The 18,703-nt window shown below is 36.4% G+C and overlaps 1 protein-coding gene across 2 annotated transcripts in view; it reads left to right on the forward strand.

Moving 5' to 3' along the window:
* Vom2r79 (vomeronasal 2 receptor, 79) overlaps window positions 1–11,172 on the forward strand; it is a 49,657-nt gene extending 38,485 nt beyond the window's left edge. For both annotated transcript variants that reach the window (NM_001099504.1, XM_087565067.1), the window contains 1 exon segment: window positions 10,265–11,172. In NM_001099504.1, coding sequence (NP_001092974.1) covers window positions 10,265–11,172 — 908 coding nt within the window.
* Window positions 11,173–18,703: the final 7,531 nt, after the last annotated feature.

Here is an 18,703-nt window from a genome sequence, read left to right on the forward strand (position 1 = left end):
TCAGCATAGGGTTATTTATCTCTGTTTTTGTCTGGTCTTGTGGTCTCTGACAGTAGCTTGACCCTCTTGTAATCCTGTGTGTCAGCACTCCTGTAGGCCATCTTTCTCCTAGAGGAATCTGTGTACAAAAACTGGGACCAGGTCATCTCTGGGCACAGGCAGAAACCAGAACGATCCTCTTCCAGACTGTTCTTCCATTCCTGTGTCTTGGGGGTGCCAGCCGGTTCCCTCAGAGCAGAAGTGGTGGCCTTACCTCTGCTCTTAGGTGTGTCAGCCCTCCTGGAGAGTGACTTTCAGCTCTGGGCACAGGTGGAGACTGGAAGGATTCTGTCTCTGACTGTTCCTAGGTTCCTGTGTCCAGAGGGCTCCAGGCGGGTTCCTCTTCTGCCAGGAATGTGAGCAGAAGTGGTGGTCTCCCTTGTGCTCTCAGAATTGTCTTCACTTCTGAGAGTCCCATTCCCTCCCCAGGGGATCTGGGTGCAGAAAGTTGTGGGAACGGGTCAGCTCCAGGCATAGGTGTAAACTAGGCTCCATCTTTATTTTTCATCTATGTACCAAAGTATGAATGATGCTCTAGATATTTACACACAGTATATTTTTAAAGTTTGGGGTTCAAGATTAATGGTTATAATCAATAACATCAGTCCAATATTTGTTGGCTTTACATTACTGCAAGGCGTGCATGATTTGGGACATGCTATTTGATAAAGTGAAAGAAGTTTAAGATTCATTTCTTCTAGAGAATTTCACATTTGGAATATGGACTAGAGGGTGAGCTTACTAGTTATGAACATTGTATGCCTTTTAGAATAGAGGGCTTTGGCTCCTATCACATATATGCTCATTTTCAAATATCTACAACTATTGTTCCAGGGAATCTGTCACCCATATTCTGACTATCATGGGCAATATATTCATGTGTTGTATAGACCTACATTCTGGCAAAATACTCAAACAAAATGCGTGGAGAGTAAGAAATTCATATGTCTCAGATATAGTAATATGTCACATAGGTTTTATCTAGTGGAAAATTCATGGTGTTTGCTCTCCACTTAACATAGAAGCAGGAAAGAAAATCTATAGAGATGAACATTTAGGGTTATGACATAAAGCAGAAAAATTGTGTACACAAAGTTCTGTAGGATGAAGTAAACGATGCTACATGCATTTTAAGAGAAATTTATGTAAGTTTAGATGGGTGTGTTCCAAATATTAAGAGAAGTAAAATTGGGCAAATTGTTCTTTGTATTACTATGATTGATGAGTATACCAACTTACACAGTATGATATTACCATACTGTGTAATATCCTGACAATAATGAGTAATTTAACCAAAACCAAATAATCTAACTCCTACAGAAGGATAATAATTCATTATTCCAGGCTAATATACAAACAATGGTTCTGGGTGAATTTACAAGATAAATTGAAAAACATAAACAAAATAACCATCATGATAATGTTTGCCTAACCTCAGTGATAGAGGAATGTTTCAAAATACATTGTTGCTATTTGTAATCAATCAAATGAATAGATTTAAATGTAGAAACTGCATGATCATTTAATTAGAAACAGGAAATATATTGGAAAAATTCAAGTTTTCCTCATGATAAAATTTCTTGAGAATGTGGACATAAAATAGACACATATCAATAAAGGCAAAATATAAGCCCACAGCCATCATTACATTTGAAATATTTCCTCTAACACAGGGACAAGAGGGGGCTGACTTTTACCTACATTTTTATCCTATGGGGCTTAACATTTTACCTATAAAACAAGACAGAAGTAGAGACATAGATAGAGGCAATATGAAATTATAAGAAAGAAATAAAAGTATCTTTACTTGCAAATGACAGAATTATTTGTGAAGACCCCACCAAAATACATGTATTACAGAAGAACACATTCAGCAAGATAATCAGACACAAAAGTATCTCAGAAAAAAGTCTTATGTACCAACAACAAAAACCCTAAGAAACAAATCTGAAGAAAATATTACAATAAATCTCCAAAAATATTACAATAAATCAAACTATGGAAGAGAAACTCTAGTAGAATTAAATCCTTTAAACAGTAAAAAAAATGAATGAAAAATGCATTACAAGAAGGAGAGTGTGCCCTCCTTCATTTTGAAAATGTCTGCTGCTTTAGGTGTGGTTGTATTGCTGTGGTAAAACACTAAAGCGGCAGCTAAGTGTGGAAGTGGTTTGCTTTAGGTTACAAATTTGAGGTTAACCTCCATCACTGGGTGAATTCAGGGAGAAATTGAAAGCAGAATTCTAGAGACCAGAGCTTATGAAGAATCCATGGAAAATGCTGCTTGCATACATTGCCATCCATGAACACTGAAACAGCTAAACACCAACTGCACAGGAGAGGCAGACACACTGAATTGGCCTATTGTACATCAAACACTAATCAAGGATATATACTATAGGCGTTTCTGCAGTATAACCTTATGCTGGCCTTTTCTTTTCTTTTTTTTTTTTTATTAACTTGAGTATTTCTTATATACATTTCGAGTGTTATTCCCTTTCCCGGTTTCCGGGCAAACATCCCCCTCCCCCTCCCCTTCCTTATGGGTGTTCCCCTCCCAACCCTCCCACCATTGCCGCCCTCCCCCCATAGACTAGTTCACTGGGGGTTCAGTCTTAGCAGGACCCAGGGCTTCCCCTTCCACTGGTGCTCTTACTAGGATATTCATTGCTACCTATGGGGTCAGAGTCCAGGGTCAGTCCATGTATAGTCTTTAGGTAGTGGCTTAGTCCCTGGAAGCTCTGGTTGCTTGGCATTGTTGTACTTTTGGGGTCTCGAGCCCCTTCAAGCTCTTCCAGTTCTTTCTCTGATTCCTTCAATAGGGGACCTATTCTCAGTTCAGTGGTTTGCTGCTGGCATTCGCCTCTGTATTTGCTGTATTCTGGCTGTGTCTCTCAGTAGCGATCTACATCCGGCTCCTGTCGGTCTGCACTTCTTTGCTTCATCCATCTAGTCCAATTGCTGGCCTTTTCTTAATTAAAATTCTCACTTTCTAGATATTTTTCTAGGCTGTGTCAAGTTGAGAAAATCAATGAGCACTGTTATCTCACCAAATCAACCCAGCAAAATGAATCTATATTCTACTACAAGGATATTTGTGTATGTATGTTCATTGCTGTTTAACTCACAAGAGTCACTCAAAGGAAGTAATTGGCATATCCATCAACTGATGAATGGATAATGAAATATTATATACATGCAGCAGAAAAATATTGAGCAATTACCATGAAATAATGAAATTCTTGGGTAAATAACATTTCTGAGCACAGTAATAGAGATCCAGAAATAATATTGCCACAGTTCTCTCTCATTCATATGGTTGCCCAGAGAAGAGAGGGTCGGCACATAGACACAAGGGATGCTATATAGCATTGTCCCCAAGTTATTCTGATTGGTGAATAAAGATGCCTACATCCTATAGCTGGGCAGAATTGAGATAGGCATGTCTTCATGTTCCTGGACTTGGGCTCAGAAGAGATTATGGAAAAAATAAAAAGAAGCTGCATGGGGTAAAATGCTTAATACAATGGCTACTTGGGTTGGGTAATTGGAGTTAAGAGCAGCCCACATTAATCAGGGAGAAATATTTCATGGGAATATTGGCTGGGAATAGGCATAATAGCATTGAGAATAGATATCTGCCAAACTCCTGTGATAATTAAGGCTTATTCTACATAATAAAAGTTGTGTATGTTTTATCTGGGAACTGAATGATCAATGGGAGAAAGAAATCCCAGATTAAGATTAAATATTTTCAATGCCATTTCCATGAGTAGATAGGGAAATAGAGTTCATGAACATTATGCTGGGGAGCAGGTGAGTATACAGTCTGTCAACATGTTGTGTCTATGTCTGAGAGCATATATCTAGTAGTTAGACAGGAGAGAGAGAGAGAGAGAGAGAGAGAGAGAGAGAGAGAGAGAGAGAGAGAGAGAGAGAGAGAGAGAGAGGAGAACAGATTGAGAAAGAATGTTCAATTTTGAAACTGAAACACCACCCTAATCACACATCGTTTACACCACCTTGGCATTTTCTAAACCAAAGTAGTTTCTTCAACTGCAGAGCAAACATTCAAATATATGAGCCTATTAAGGGCAAACAACCATAAGCCATATGTTCTTGTGCAAGTAATCACTTCTGTGACTGACCTTAGTGAAGCTCACTGTGTTATCAACTTAAATTTTAGTATTACCCTTATCTTGGTCTGCTGGGAGTCTCCCTAACTTGGGCCAAAAACTATTTATTAATTGTGAGAATGGTGATGCACACATGTAACTGCATGTTAAACCAGCTGTAGCTGCGTGCACAAACACCACAGACATCAAGATGGAAAAACTACCTGGATGGATGAGCTGTTAGATCATAAAAATTCATCTCTACATCAGGGTAATTGATACTGAATGCAAAGTTAGCTTCTCTGGCCATAAATCTTCTAAGAAGCTTTCAATGCTCCAGTGGAAGATGCTACATTCATGTATGACAAGGAAGCATTAAATGTACTTAATGGACCTTAAAAAAGCAAATAAAGTTAGAAAAGTAAAGTTCGGAGGGAATAAAAGCCATGATGATTGGCAGAAATGGGAGGTAGGATTTATAAAAACACATGTGTTTTTAAAACAGCGCAGTAAGGAAAAAAAACACTAAAAACTCTATTACATACAGCATGGGGAGAAAGCTTTCTTGGAGAAATGCTTTGTCATTCAAGTTTTTGGCATGTTCACCTTCACATACATTAACAGTCAGGAATTACTAAAACACACATGTAAACACACACACAAACACACAAATAGACACATACAAATACCATTTTATTGACTGAAGTATTTTTTTCTGATTTCTTATTTATTGTTTTGATTTCTTTGTACATTTCAGGTATTAAAGTCTCAAATATACATCAAGCAAAGGTTTTCTTGCACCCCATAGATTGTCTCGTCACTAAATTCACTGTTTGCTTTCTTGGACACTGTGCTTATAATTTCATGAAGTTTTGCTTGTTAGCCATCGTGATTATCTCAGGAATGCTCAGGCCCTGTGTTTGCAAAGACATATGTTTATGTCTTTCTTAGATTTTTCTATTGCTGGGATAAAATACGATGAACAAAAACAATTCTAAAAGGAAAGTTTTATTTGGGTTACAATTGTAGTCCACTGTGATGAGAAACCAGGGAAGACATTTTAAAATTGATGCAGACACTATGGAGTGCTAGGCTGGGACTAGTAACAAAAACCTTTAGTCCAGAAATTTAACTACAGACATATCTATAGATGAATCCAAAGTGATGTATCCTGATGTTTTTTCAATAATTTTTCTCTGATACTCTGAAATCTGTTCATTGTAGAAGCAGTCATTTCTCAAAAATATAAAATAGAAGTTACTGACAAAATCTGAAAAATCCAAAAAAATAAAATCTTGGTATGTGACAGATAAATCCTTGGTGACAGATGAATCCTTGGTGACAGATGAATCCTTGGTGACAGATGACTGTAGATAATAGTTTGATTCTTAGTCCGTCTTACACCTAGTAAGATGGCAGTCATTCAAAAAAGTAAAAAGAACAAATCATTGTGGAAATTTGCACAAAGGGGAGTCTTTATTTACTGCCAACAGGATAGAGTACCTGTCCAGACCTATAGAAGCCAGCATTGTTTTATGTGGTGCAAATGAAACCATTATTTTATTGAAGGGAAAGCCTACTAAATATCCTTGTGAGTTATATGTGTGACAAATGTTAGTGTCTAGAATATACACAGAACTGAAGAAACTAAACATCAAGGAAACAAACAGCACAACTAAAAATTGGAACAAAGATCTAAATACACATTTCTTAAAATGTGAGAGATTTGACTGAGGAACATATAGATATATGTTTAAAGCACCTCAGACATCATTACTAACTAGTACAAGTGTCAGCAAATTCCAGTGATGACTGGGGCAAGACCCACTCATCCACTCCTGCTGGGAATTAGTTCAGGTGTAACCATTATGCACGCCAGTATAGAGCTTCTCCACGATGTTGCCTGCTAAACTAGCCTACCATATGATATAGCTGCAAATAAGTTTGGGCACATACCCCAAAGAACATGAACGTACACTATAGAGATTCTTACCCATCCAGGTTTATTGCAGCATTTCTCACAATAGACAGAAAATGGAAATAGCCTACATATGCATTAACATGGGAATTGAGAGTGAAAATGTAATGCATTTTCACAGTGAAAATTATTTATCTCTTAAGAGAAATAAAATTTTCTTACTCAAAAATGAATGTATGAAACTGGAAACAGTCGTTTTTAACTTAATTTTTATTTTATTTTTATTGGATATTTTATTACATTTCAAATGTTATCCCCTTTCCTGGTTTCCCCTCCAGAAAACCCCTATCCCATCCCCTCTCTCCCTGCTTCTATGAGGGTGCTCCCCCCACCCACTCCTGTGTCCCTGCCCTGACATTCCCCTAAACTGGGGCATCAAACCTTCAGAATACCAAGGGCCTCTTCTCCCATTGATGCCCAACAAGGCCATTCTCTGCTACATATGTGACTAGAGTCATGGGCCCCTCCATTTGAACTATTTGGTTGGTGGTTTAGTCCCTGGGAGCTCTAGGGATCTGGTTGGTTGATATTGTTGTTCTTCCTGTGGGCTTGTAAAGCTGTCAGCACCTTCAGTCCTTTCTCTAACTGCTCCATTGGGAAACTTGTGCTCAATACAATGTTTGTCTGCCAGCATCCACCACTGTTATTTGTCAGACTCTGGCAGAGCCTCTCAGGAGATAGCTATTTCAGGCTCCTGTCATCAAGCACTTCTTGGCTTCCACAATAATGTCTGGGTTTGGTGTCTGTATATAGAATTGATCCTCACATGGGGCAATCTCTGTATGGCTTTTCATTTAGTGTCTGCTCCACACTTTGTCTCTATATTTCCTTTAGACAGAGCAATTCTGGATTAAAATTTAGAGACGAATTGGTGGCCCTATCCCCCAACTGGGGGATGCCTAACCTCTGGATATGGTCTCTACAGGTTCTCCTTGCCTTTGTTGGGCATCAGTGGCTAATCTCATCTCCATTAGGTCCTGGGGGCCTCTTGCTTTCTTGGCATCTGGGACTTGCTGGTGGCTACCCCCAGTTCCTTATCTCTCATTGCTATACACCTCTTTAGTAATATAATGTAGACCCATAAAATAGACATCACATTTTTCTCATATGTGCATATCTCTTAAGTTCTAGATATGCATTCTGTTTGAGACACTCACAGAAGTTATGAAGCTATTATGGAATACTGTAGAGGAGATTATCTTTCAAGTAATGGGAGATACAATATAATTAATCAGGGAAAGAACAAAATGGTATAGAAAGGAATAAAGTGGAAGGATAGAGGAAATGGAAAATGGAAGGACAACTAACAAAAACCTTTTGAAAATAGATAGAAGTGCATTATAGTAGAAGTCCTAAAATATATACACATATAAAGGGAGTTTAAGTAGAGTCATCCTATAATATTGTAACATCTCACACAGATACATCATGTTACCAAATAAAAATTCTAGTATGTGGAATAGGTTATATGTTTGAGCAATACTAAACATTGTGATTGACTATAGATATTATGGCATGTTGTCATTACTCACATATACTCCCAAGTTTGATGTTAAGAACTTCTTGATGATGACACCACATACATGAATCATAAACATGAAGAATTCAAGTAGGTACTGACATGTAAAATTCACCCTCTTTTTTCTAGCTTTCACAAAGCTCAAAGGTAAAGAGCATACTACTTGTGGGGAAATATAATTATTTATTTCACCTAGCTGTGAGCAGCTACTCTGCTGGCTGGGAGAATGGAGGCACTATTCAATAGTGGTTCTAATATTATAAATTAAACCAAAAACTTTCTGATGGGATTTAAGGCTCTGTTAATGAGATTGCACCAAAAATTGGCACTGTTAACTACACCAAGGTCCTGTAGCTAGATTGGTTACTGGTACTCAAAGAAAAACCTACAACACTTATTCTGATAAACTGATATTACATTGAAATAAGTCTTAGTCACTTATTGCTATAATCATGATTAGAATATCTCTCAGCCCTCTTCAGAGAAGTTTCTTTTTGTGGTCTATAGAAATTAATTGGGAACCACGACTGGTCTTTGTGCAGAGAAGTGATAACCCGTGAGGTACTGCATCATAATGGAATGTCTATGTTACACCTCTTCTTTGAATATTAAGATTTCTTCATTGAAGAGGAAGTGGGAAAATTGTGAAGTCATGGGTGACCTCAAGAACAACATTTTCTGGAAATAACAGGTCCAGTTAACACATTAATATAATCAAAGGCAGTTAAAATCCAAGCATGTATGTGGAAAGGAAGATGGTTAGATAGGCCCACCTTTATCTAGGAAGCAAATGATATTTGCTAGGTACTTGAAAAGGGAGACTGAATTTTATTTAATGCTGTGATTGCTAGTGTATCCATAACACTTTACTGAAAGATCCATACAAATATACTTGGCATAAACTGAACTAGGTAAGAGTAGAGGGATGGAGGGAATAAGGGGCATAGAGATGGAGGATATGAATATTGTTGGGTATGAGAGTATGAGAGTATGTAGAGGAGTTGAAGTATTCAAAGAAATATGACCACAAGACACTGCATGCATAAAATATTATTTGTATGTATATTTTCAGGACTATCCATTTGGCACTGGACAAATCATTTGTGGGTACTTGCCAGCAAAGGATAATATACAGTGTTTTAGTGAATCTTTTCTGATCTTATATGAGGGTGGTCCATCTAAAAGCCAAATATCACCTAACAAATACCCCAATAGTAAACCTGAGAAGCTTTTTTGAGTTGTTGCTCAGGGCTGTTCAAGAGATTTTCCCCCAAGTGGTCTGAGGTTAAGTCCCCATTTCTGAAAATGACAAGCTCTTCAGAAACTTGGTCCAGAGACTTCTGCAGTATAACAGATATAAATGGTGTCTCTCTGAGGACTTATGTGGTGCCAGGAAAGAGGATGCAGGTTTTCAAAGGAGAGAATTATCTAACATCCCTACCAAGCTATGATAACTATGGACCACATCAACTACAAGCATATGTGTGTGTGTGTGTGTGTGTGTGTGTGTGTGTGTGTGTGATGCTTCCTAATAAAACACAGTATGTATTATCTGCATTTGTTTTTGTAGTTTGCAAGTCACCTTGTGTGGTAAAATATTGATGACTGAACACTATTTCACTGAAAAAATTGTTATAGGGTCCAAAGGTCAGATTTAGTGTAATAAAAATGTTCTTTGTATCCTTGCAAATTGATGCTAGATTATGTCTTCCACCAAAGATGCTATGTTATCTTTTTCATTGCTTTTGTAAATAGCAGAACCAAAAGCATTTCAGAAGGAAAGGGGCTTATAGTCTATTATGAAGAGAAGTAATAGAAATAATTCAGGACAAAAATATTGATGCAGTGACTAGAGCAAAAAAAAAAAAGACAGGAGTTGTTTGCAATTTTGCTCTCATTGCTCATTTTCCTGAGTTTGTTAACACAACCCAGGAAAAAATTGAGGTTGGCACTCTCCACAAACCCCTAGATTTTCCTACAACAAATGGTAATTAATAAAGTGTTCCACATATTTGCCCATTGGCCAGTCTTATTGTAAAATTTTCACAATTGACATTCCTTATTCAAAATGATTTGTTTGGCTAAGTTGAAAAACATCACCAATACAAAGACAAAAATATTAAGACATAAGTTTTGGGTGGCTGTTAATTGATGATGCATTCACATTGGTCAATGCATACCCCACAGTATTAAGCAGGGTTTGACAGTCAAAGTTTTCCTCTGCCAAGGGAAGGTACAGTACTATTGTCTCATGAATACCAACCATTCTGTTTGACAGAGGCCATGAACAATCAATGTTCTAGATATGAGTATATTGTTTATTTTTTGAAAATCCCATGCCTGTTAAATATGTAATGAAAATAAATATGTTGTCAATATGGGAATAAAAAAGACATGAATAAAAAAGACAAAAACTATTTATTTACTAGATCATAAAGAAGACATATGTTATTAATTAGACAAAATCTTGAAAGAAGTAACCTATTATTCATTTAATTTAGTGGCCAGAAAAATAATTGACGTACATTTCAGAAAGTCCTAATTTCAGCTGGAGGTATAAAAATAAGAGAAATTCACTGAAAATTTCATGACTTGATATTGCATTTTTGCCAGATATTGACGATTGTGTGAAGTGTCCAGAGGATCATTATGCCAACACAGTAAGAACCCACTGCCTCCGAAAAGCAGTGATATTTCTAACTTATAAAAATTCCTTGGGGATGACATTTTCTGGTATTGCCCTGTGCTTATCTCTACTAACCACACTTGTTCTTGGGATTTTTGTGAAGCACCAAAAGACTCCTGTTGTGAAGGCCAATAACATTACTTTCAGCTACATACTGCTCATCTCCCTAATTTTCTGTTTTCTTTGCTCATTTCTATTCATTGGTGAGCCGAACACACCTATCTGCATCTTGCAACAGACAGTATTTGGAATTGTTTTCACAGTAGCTGTGTCTACTGTCTTGGCTAAAACCATTACAGTGGTTCTGGCCTTTAAGATCTCAAGTCCAGGAAGAAGAATGAAGGGGTTGCTTATATTATTGGCACCCAAATTCATCATTCTGATCTGTACTCTTATACAAATTTTCTTTTGTGGAATTTGGCTGGGAACATCGCCGCCCTTTGTGGACAAGGATTCAAAATCTGAACATGGTAAGATCATCATACTGTGCAACAAGGGCTCAGTCACAGCGTTCTACTGTGTCCTGGGATACCTGGGGTCTTTGTCCATAGTGACCTTCACAGTAGCTTTTTTGGCCAGAAATTTACCTGACATGTTCAATGAAGCCAAGTTCCTGACATTCAGTATGCTCATTTTCTGCAGTGTCTGGATCACCTTCCTCCCAGTCTACCACAGTAGTAAGGGAAGGATCATGGTGGTTTTGGAGGTCTTATCAATCTTGACCTCCAGTACAGGGCTCCTAGGCTGTATCTTTTTTCCCAAGTGCTATATTATTCTCCTGAGGCCTGATAGGAACTCATTGAAAGTCATGAAAGATAACATTCTGTGGAAATAGGCAGTCTTTAGAATAATTCATCATATATTTTTAGGGTTTTTAGTGGTGGCAACAGAAGTTTTCTGCTTAAACTGATACACTGCCATGAAGCATCTCAGAAGGCTGGTTGACTGCATTTCCAGGCTTTGTGTAACACTGAAATGTTGATTGTCTAGCACAAAATAATCTATGGCTGATTTTGCCTTCTAATCAATCAGTTGTAATTTCTTTTTTTCTGTGACTTCCAGATTATTACTTTTGCAATGTACAAAAATGTTCTTTATAATCAAACCAAAAGTCAAGATATTTTAGGACAACATGAGACACTTAAATAATTCCCAGGCTTTCTACAACATGGCCAAATGATTTTTCAAAAACAATATATATTTGAAAGTGTCTTAAATTATGGACTCATTTGTTCTGTTACTATAAAACTACATAAAACATCATTATAATTGAGGGCAGTATTTGAGGTTACCTGTGGTCTCAGGCCATATTCATTCATATTTGGTACCAGTATAAAGTCTTTCTCACAATGTTTGAGGTATAGAGTGTTTGCATTCTTGTTTGTTGGTTGTGAACTCAGCAAAGCTGGTTCTCTATTCCAATCTTATGAAGTAACTATACCATGAATGATGAATACGGAAGGCTGTAAATCTGACTGGAACATTGTGGGGAATTCAACAATTTGTTGTATCTATGATTACTTTGTAATACAAGATTAACTGAAATTAGAATAATTTATCTTAAATTATCTTAAATCTGGGCTCTAGAACTGAGGGATTCAAAGTCCTGAGGAAAATATAAAGGGAAGAAAACCAAAACAACAATATTCAGGAAATTTCTCTTTCCTAATATAGATGCAACATGACCAGATGATTCAGATTTTTCTTGCTATGACTTTACCATAGTGATGTACTGATCCCCATATTGTGCTTGAAAATATTCCTCTCTTTTAAATTATGTTTTTTAAAATTTGACATTATAATATAAATATATTTCAAGTTCAGTTATATTTTAAATACTTGGGCTCTATTTTAATTATTTGTTTTCATATACAAATATATATTTAACATATATATATATTTCCAAAAAAGACAACCAATCAATATCCAAAGTTTTAGAGCATAGTACCAACAAATACATCTACAAAGCAATTTTTGAACCTAGAGTTCAGGGAATATTCTGCAGGGAATTGGAAATTTTGCTGTAAATTTATGTCTTTGACTCCTCCTCTCTGAGACCTTTGGGCTAACCAAAACTGCCCTGAGCAGGCTGCAATCCCATTGGTGGGTTGTATTCTTCAACTGACTCTCCTCCATGTCCTTTGGACTCCTGAACTATACAGGTAAACTTCCATTCTCCATCCCAACTTTCCTACTCTCTGAGACTTCTGGCCCATGCCAAGCTGCCTGAGCAGCCTTCCATCCCCTTTGGACATCCATTCTCCTGACAATTCTCTGCCCTTCATCAGACCTGAGGGTCCAGAATCATACAGCCCAATGATATATATCAGAGGCCTCCCATACCAGGACTATCAAGGTTTACCCTTTTCTATAATTACTACAAGAATATCCAGGAATCAAGCTATCTGAAGGCCAAACGTTCTGGAAAGAACACAATCAACAAGATCCTGGGCACTAGGACAACACAAATCACAACTGTGGTAGTTGTGTGTTGTGGTAACACAGAAATCCTTGGATATGCTAAAACAATCAAAAAACCAAAATATGACCTTAAATCAAATCTTATAATAATGAAGAGGCTGTTAAAGAGGAAAAGAATAAATGCCTTAAAGAAATAGAGAAAAACAAAATCAAACAGAGAGGGGTCTTTAAAGAGGAATCAAATGAATCCTTTAAAGACTTAGAGGAATGTACAATTAAATAGGTGAAGGAAACAAATACAACAGTATAAGACCAGGAAGTAAAAATAAAATGAAGAAAGAAGACATAAACTGAGGAAATTCTGGAGAAGGAAAGCCTAGGGTAGATAATGTGAACAAAAGGTGCAAGCATCACCAACAGAATACAGGATATTTAAGAGAGAATCTCACATGTAAATGACACAATAGAAGAAACCTATACATTAGTCAAAGAAGATATTCAATTAAAAAAAATTCCTGACACAAAACATCCCAAACATTTGGGATACCATGAAACATCCTAAACTAAAAATAATAGGCATAGAAGAAAGTAACAATTCCCAGGTACAAGGCCCGCAAAATATTCACAACAAAACCATAGAAGAAAATTTTCCCAACCAAAAGGAAGAGAAGCTTATAAACATATAAGAAGCATATAGAATACCACTAGATTTGACCACAAAATAAAATCCTCCCTGAACATAATAATCAAAACACAAAATCTACAGAACAAAAAAAAAACAACCTACTAAAGTAACAAAATCATCAACATCAAAACAACAGGGAATAACAATCACTGATCATTAATGTCTCTTAACATCAAAGGACTCAATTTTCCAATAAAAAAGACACAGGTTAACACAATGGATTTGAAAACAGGACTCATTTGCTGCCTAAAAGAAACACACCTCAGCCATAAATATAGCCGTTGCCTCAGAGTAAAGGGCAAGAACAAAGTTTTCCAAGAGATTGGATCCAAGAAGCAAGCTGAAGTAGCAATCCTAATATCCAGTAAAATAGATCTTGAACCAAAATTATTCAAAAGTGACAGGAAAGCACTTCATACACATAAAAGGAAAAATCTACCAAGACGATATCTCAATTCTGAATATCTATGGCCCAGATACAAAGGCAACTACATTTGTAAATAAAATATTGTAGAATCCCAAACCATACATTGAACCCCACATATTAATAGTGGGAGATTTCAACACTATTGAAAAGCGAGATTTCACATTAATAGTTAGAGATTTCAACTCTCACTTTCACTATTGACAGGACATCCAGTAAAAAACTGAACAGAGAAACAATGAAATTAATAGGCATTATTAATAAAATGGACCTAACAGACATTTATAGAATGTTTTGTGCAAACACAAAACCTTCTCAGTACCTCATGTATCTTTTTTCAAAATTTGGTCAAGTAGCCCATCAGAAATTAAGCCTCAACAGATACATGAAATTTTAAAAAATGTCAGGAACTTATCATACCTCAATGCAATAAAGCTATACTTCAATAATAACAGAAACAGTAGAAATGCCAGACAATCATGGAGATTGAATGATTCTGGATTCATTGATGACTGAGCTAGGGAAGAAATAAAGAAAAAAGTTAAAGACTTCATAGAATTCAGTTAAATACACAAAATTTATGGGATACGATGAAAGCAGTGTAAGAGAAAATGTTCACAGTCCTGAGTGCCTCCATGAAGAAATTAGAAAATCCTCATATCAGCAATTTAAACTACACATGACAGCTGTAGAATAAACACAGAAGCAAACACAGAAAGTAAGTAGAAGACAGGAAAGAAGCAAAACCAGCCATGAAATAGATCAGTGAGGGACAGAACAGACTATACAAAGAATCAATAAAACTAAGTTTCAGAAAATCAACAAGATAGAAAAACCATTAGCCAAACTAACCAAGAGACAAAGAGGTAGTATCTGAATAAACAAGATCAGTAATGAAAAGGGATATATAACAACTGACACTCAAGAAATTCAAAGAATTATTAGGTCTTACTACACAAATATATATTCAACAAAACAGTAAAATCTTAACATAAAGGACAATTTTCTAGACAGCAAAGTTGAATCAAGATCAGATATACTATTTAAACAGCTCCTTAACCCATAAAAAAATAGCAGCAGTCAACAAAAATCTACCAATAAAGAAAAGGCACAGGGTCAGATGATATTAGTGCAGAAATCTACCAACCTTTCAAAACAGAGTTAATTTTAATATTTCTCACATGATTCACCAATATAGAAACAGAAGGAACACTGCCAAATTCTTTTCGTTAGGACAGAGTCACACTGATATGCAATACACATAAAGATTCAACAAAGAAGGAAACTCAGACAAATTTCTCTTATGAAGATTGATGAAAATACTCAATAAAAAACTAGCAAACTGAATCCAGGTACATACCAAAGACCTAATTCACGAAGATCAAGCAGACTTCATCCCAGTAATGTAGGGCTAATTCAATAGACAAAAATCTATCAACATTATTTACCATATAAACAAACTGAAGGAAAAAAATTACATGATTATCTCATTAGATGCTGAAAAATCTTTTGGTAAAATCCCATCATGGTAAAAGTATTGAAGGAATCATGGATAGAGGGTCCATACCTAAACATAGTCAAATCATTATACACCAAGTCAATAGCCAACATAAAACTAAGAGAAACTTAAAGAATTTCCACTAAAATCAAGGACAAGACCAGGGTTGCCTCTCTCTCCCTACCTATTCAATGTAGTACTTGAAGTTCTAGCAATAACTATAAGAAAATAAAGGAGATAAAGGGGTTACAATTTGGAAAGGAGTAAGTCAAAATATCAACATCTATTGGTGGCATGATAGTTTATATAAGTGACCCCAAAACTTCTAGCAGAGAACTCTTAAGCAGATATATACCTTGATCAATATAGCTAGATACAAAATTAATTCTAATATCAGTAGCCCTCCATTACCCACATGATAATTGAGCCAAGAAGCAACACACGTTCTAATAGCCATGAATAATAAAACATACCTTTCTGTAACTCTAACTGAGCATTAAAATATCTGTATGACAAGAATTTAAAGCCCCAAAGAAAGAAATTGAAGAAGATATCAGAAGATAGAAAGAGTGACATTAGTAGCTAGGATTAACATAGTGAAAATGGATATCTTACCAAAAGCAATCTATCAAAGTTCTAACACCATATTTTATAGGCCTCAAAAGAATAGTTTACATGGGGGAAAAAAACAGGATAGTCATCCTAAACAATTAAAAACTTCAGGAGGAATCACCATCCCTAATCTCAAGCTGTACTATGAGAAAGAGTGTTAAATCTGAGTGGTATTGGTATAGAAACAAAGACATTAATAAATGGAATTGAATCAAAGACCCGACAACAAATCCACAAACCTATGAACATTTGCTTTTTGATAAAGAAGCCAAAACTATATAATGGGAAATGCAACCTTCTTCAATAAATGCTGCTCTTCTACCCAAATGTCTACATATAGAAGTATGAAAATATATTCATAATTGCTGCTCTGCACAAAACTCAAGCCCAACTGGATCAAGGACCTCAACAAAAAACTGAATACACTAAATCTCATAGAAAAGAAATTGGGAAATATCCGTAAATGCACTGGTACGGGAGACAATTTCCTGAACAGAACCCATGCCTCAGGCTTTAAAAACAACAGTTGATAGAATGGACCTCATCAAACAGAAAAGCTTTGGTAATGCATAGGGCACTGTCAATAGGACAAACCAGTAGCCTATATATTGAGAAAGGAACTTAAACAACCCTACAACTTATACAAATTTTACAAAGAACTCGAGGAATTAGACAAAAGGAATCAAGAAAAAGTGTTGGGTACGAAACTAAAGAAAATTATCAACAGGGGAATCTCAAATGCTCTAAAACCACTTAAAGAAAGTTGCCTTTTCATTGTAGGTATACTTTTGTTGACTGCTGCTACTTTTAGGGGTATGGACTTGTTTAAATAGTACACCTGATCTTGATTCCACTTGTCTTGGAAATTTTCCTTTATGTTAAGATTTTCAAATTTTGTGGAGTACATGTTTTTGTAGTAAGACCTAATAATTCTTTGAATTTCCTGAGTGTCCACCTTTATATCTCCCCAGTCACAAAACTTCTAACCCAAAATTTTTCCTGTCTACCATCAGGCAGGCACTGGGCACACAGCAGAAGCTGAGGGAATGGCCTAATAATAACTGGCCCAAATTTAGACCCATCTCATTTGCAATCATCAATCCCTAACTCTATTAATGTCACTCTGTTATGCTTATAGGCAGGAGAGGATCCACATAGTAGCTGACTCAGACACATACAGATACCCACAAACAAAAAGTGGATAAAGGTAAGGGACTCATAGAAAAGTTGGAAGCTTTGTGGGCCCCAAAGGGGATAAGAATTTCACATGTAGACCAGTAGACTAAACTAACCTGGGCCAGAATCTGAACCACCAGCCAAAGGAAGTACACAGCTGGACCTAGGCCTACCCTACATAGGTAGGTGTGTAGTTTGGTCTTCAGTAGGTCCCAAACAACTGAAATGTCAGCAATACAAAAAGCTGTTTTTAATAAGTGGGATGGATATGTTCTGGTTGGGCTGCCTTGTCTAGCCTCAATGTGAAATGAAGTACCTAGCCAAACAGATATTTAAAATGCCAGGGTCGGGGAATACCCAAAGTTGGCACCTACTCAGAGGAGAACTGGAGGGAAGTTGAGGAAGGATTAGGCTGTTAGGTGAATAAATTATAAAAAATAAATTAAAAAATAACTAATTATGCCTTTTTTTTGATTTTCCTTGTATTTATTGGTTAACCTTTGCCCTTCAAATTCCAGAGGATTATAAAAGGTGAGTGTTATACATGCAGTGGTATTACCAATATGATAGAAGTTTTTATCTGCTAGTTAACTACGAGTTTTTAAAGACTTGGTTAGGCCACACAGTCTCTTATAAATATAACTTGATGTTAATAAATGGGGACTTCAGGAAGAACTTCAACTCCCTTGTCCCCTTTCTTCTAATATGTAAAGATTTAGTAAGAAAGCACTTTCTAGATGCCAGATGCTGGCTTGGACCTTAGTCTTGGAGTTAGCAACTCCCCAAAATTGCAAGAAGCAAGCTTTTGTTCAGTGTTGAGCCCATAGCTTCTTGCTATAGAAAAACTAAGAAACCAAGATTAGCCTGGAGCCTAGGAAACTATATTTTTAATGGGTTATATATAATTTTGTCTAACATCTATCCTGTGTGGATATGTGTTTATTTCACTAGGGAGCAAATACATATGCTTTCCATTCTAGAAACATTCTTGGGCTTTCTCCATCTCCAAGGTTGTGTACAATATAAAAATCGTTGGAAAAAAAATTCTCCAGCAAAGCCTAGAAGCATGTCTGCTGGTGAGACATGTGGAAAGGTAAGATGCTCACGGAAATTTTTCTTCTAACCTGGAGTTCTATTCTGAGCACAGATACTTTGGCCACAGTCAGCTCCTCAGTGAAGTCAAATATAGGCAGCTGATATTACAGGAAGGCTGTCATGCCCACTCTCACAACTCAGAGCTGGGGTTCTTAGGCTGGTTCTCCCCGCTTTTTCTTCAGTGTCTTCTTTCAGCACAAACCCTCATTTTTTGTTTTGTTTTGTTGTTAATACAACATTCAGCCTTAACTAAGTTGGGGGGGTCCATAATTGCATTTTAGACACTAGCCTTAGAGAGAATCTTTGAGATATAAATGGGTTGTGCTTCCAATGTATCAGTTGTGTAATGTATACATTTTTAAAACATAAATTGTGAAGCTTCACTTTTAGTATTTTTCTTAAGTACAGCATAGACTGGGTGAAAGATACCCTCTAACAAAATTTTCAGTGGAAGA

This window comes from Rattus norvegicus, chromosome 9, assembly GCF_021556685.1.
Source record: "Rattus norvegicus strain SHRSP/BbbUtx chromosome 9, alternate assembly SHRSP_T2T, whole genome shotgun sequence".
Classification (NCBI taxonomy): Eukaryota; Metazoa; Chordata; class Mammalia; order Rodentia; family Muridae; genus Rattus; species Rattus norvegicus.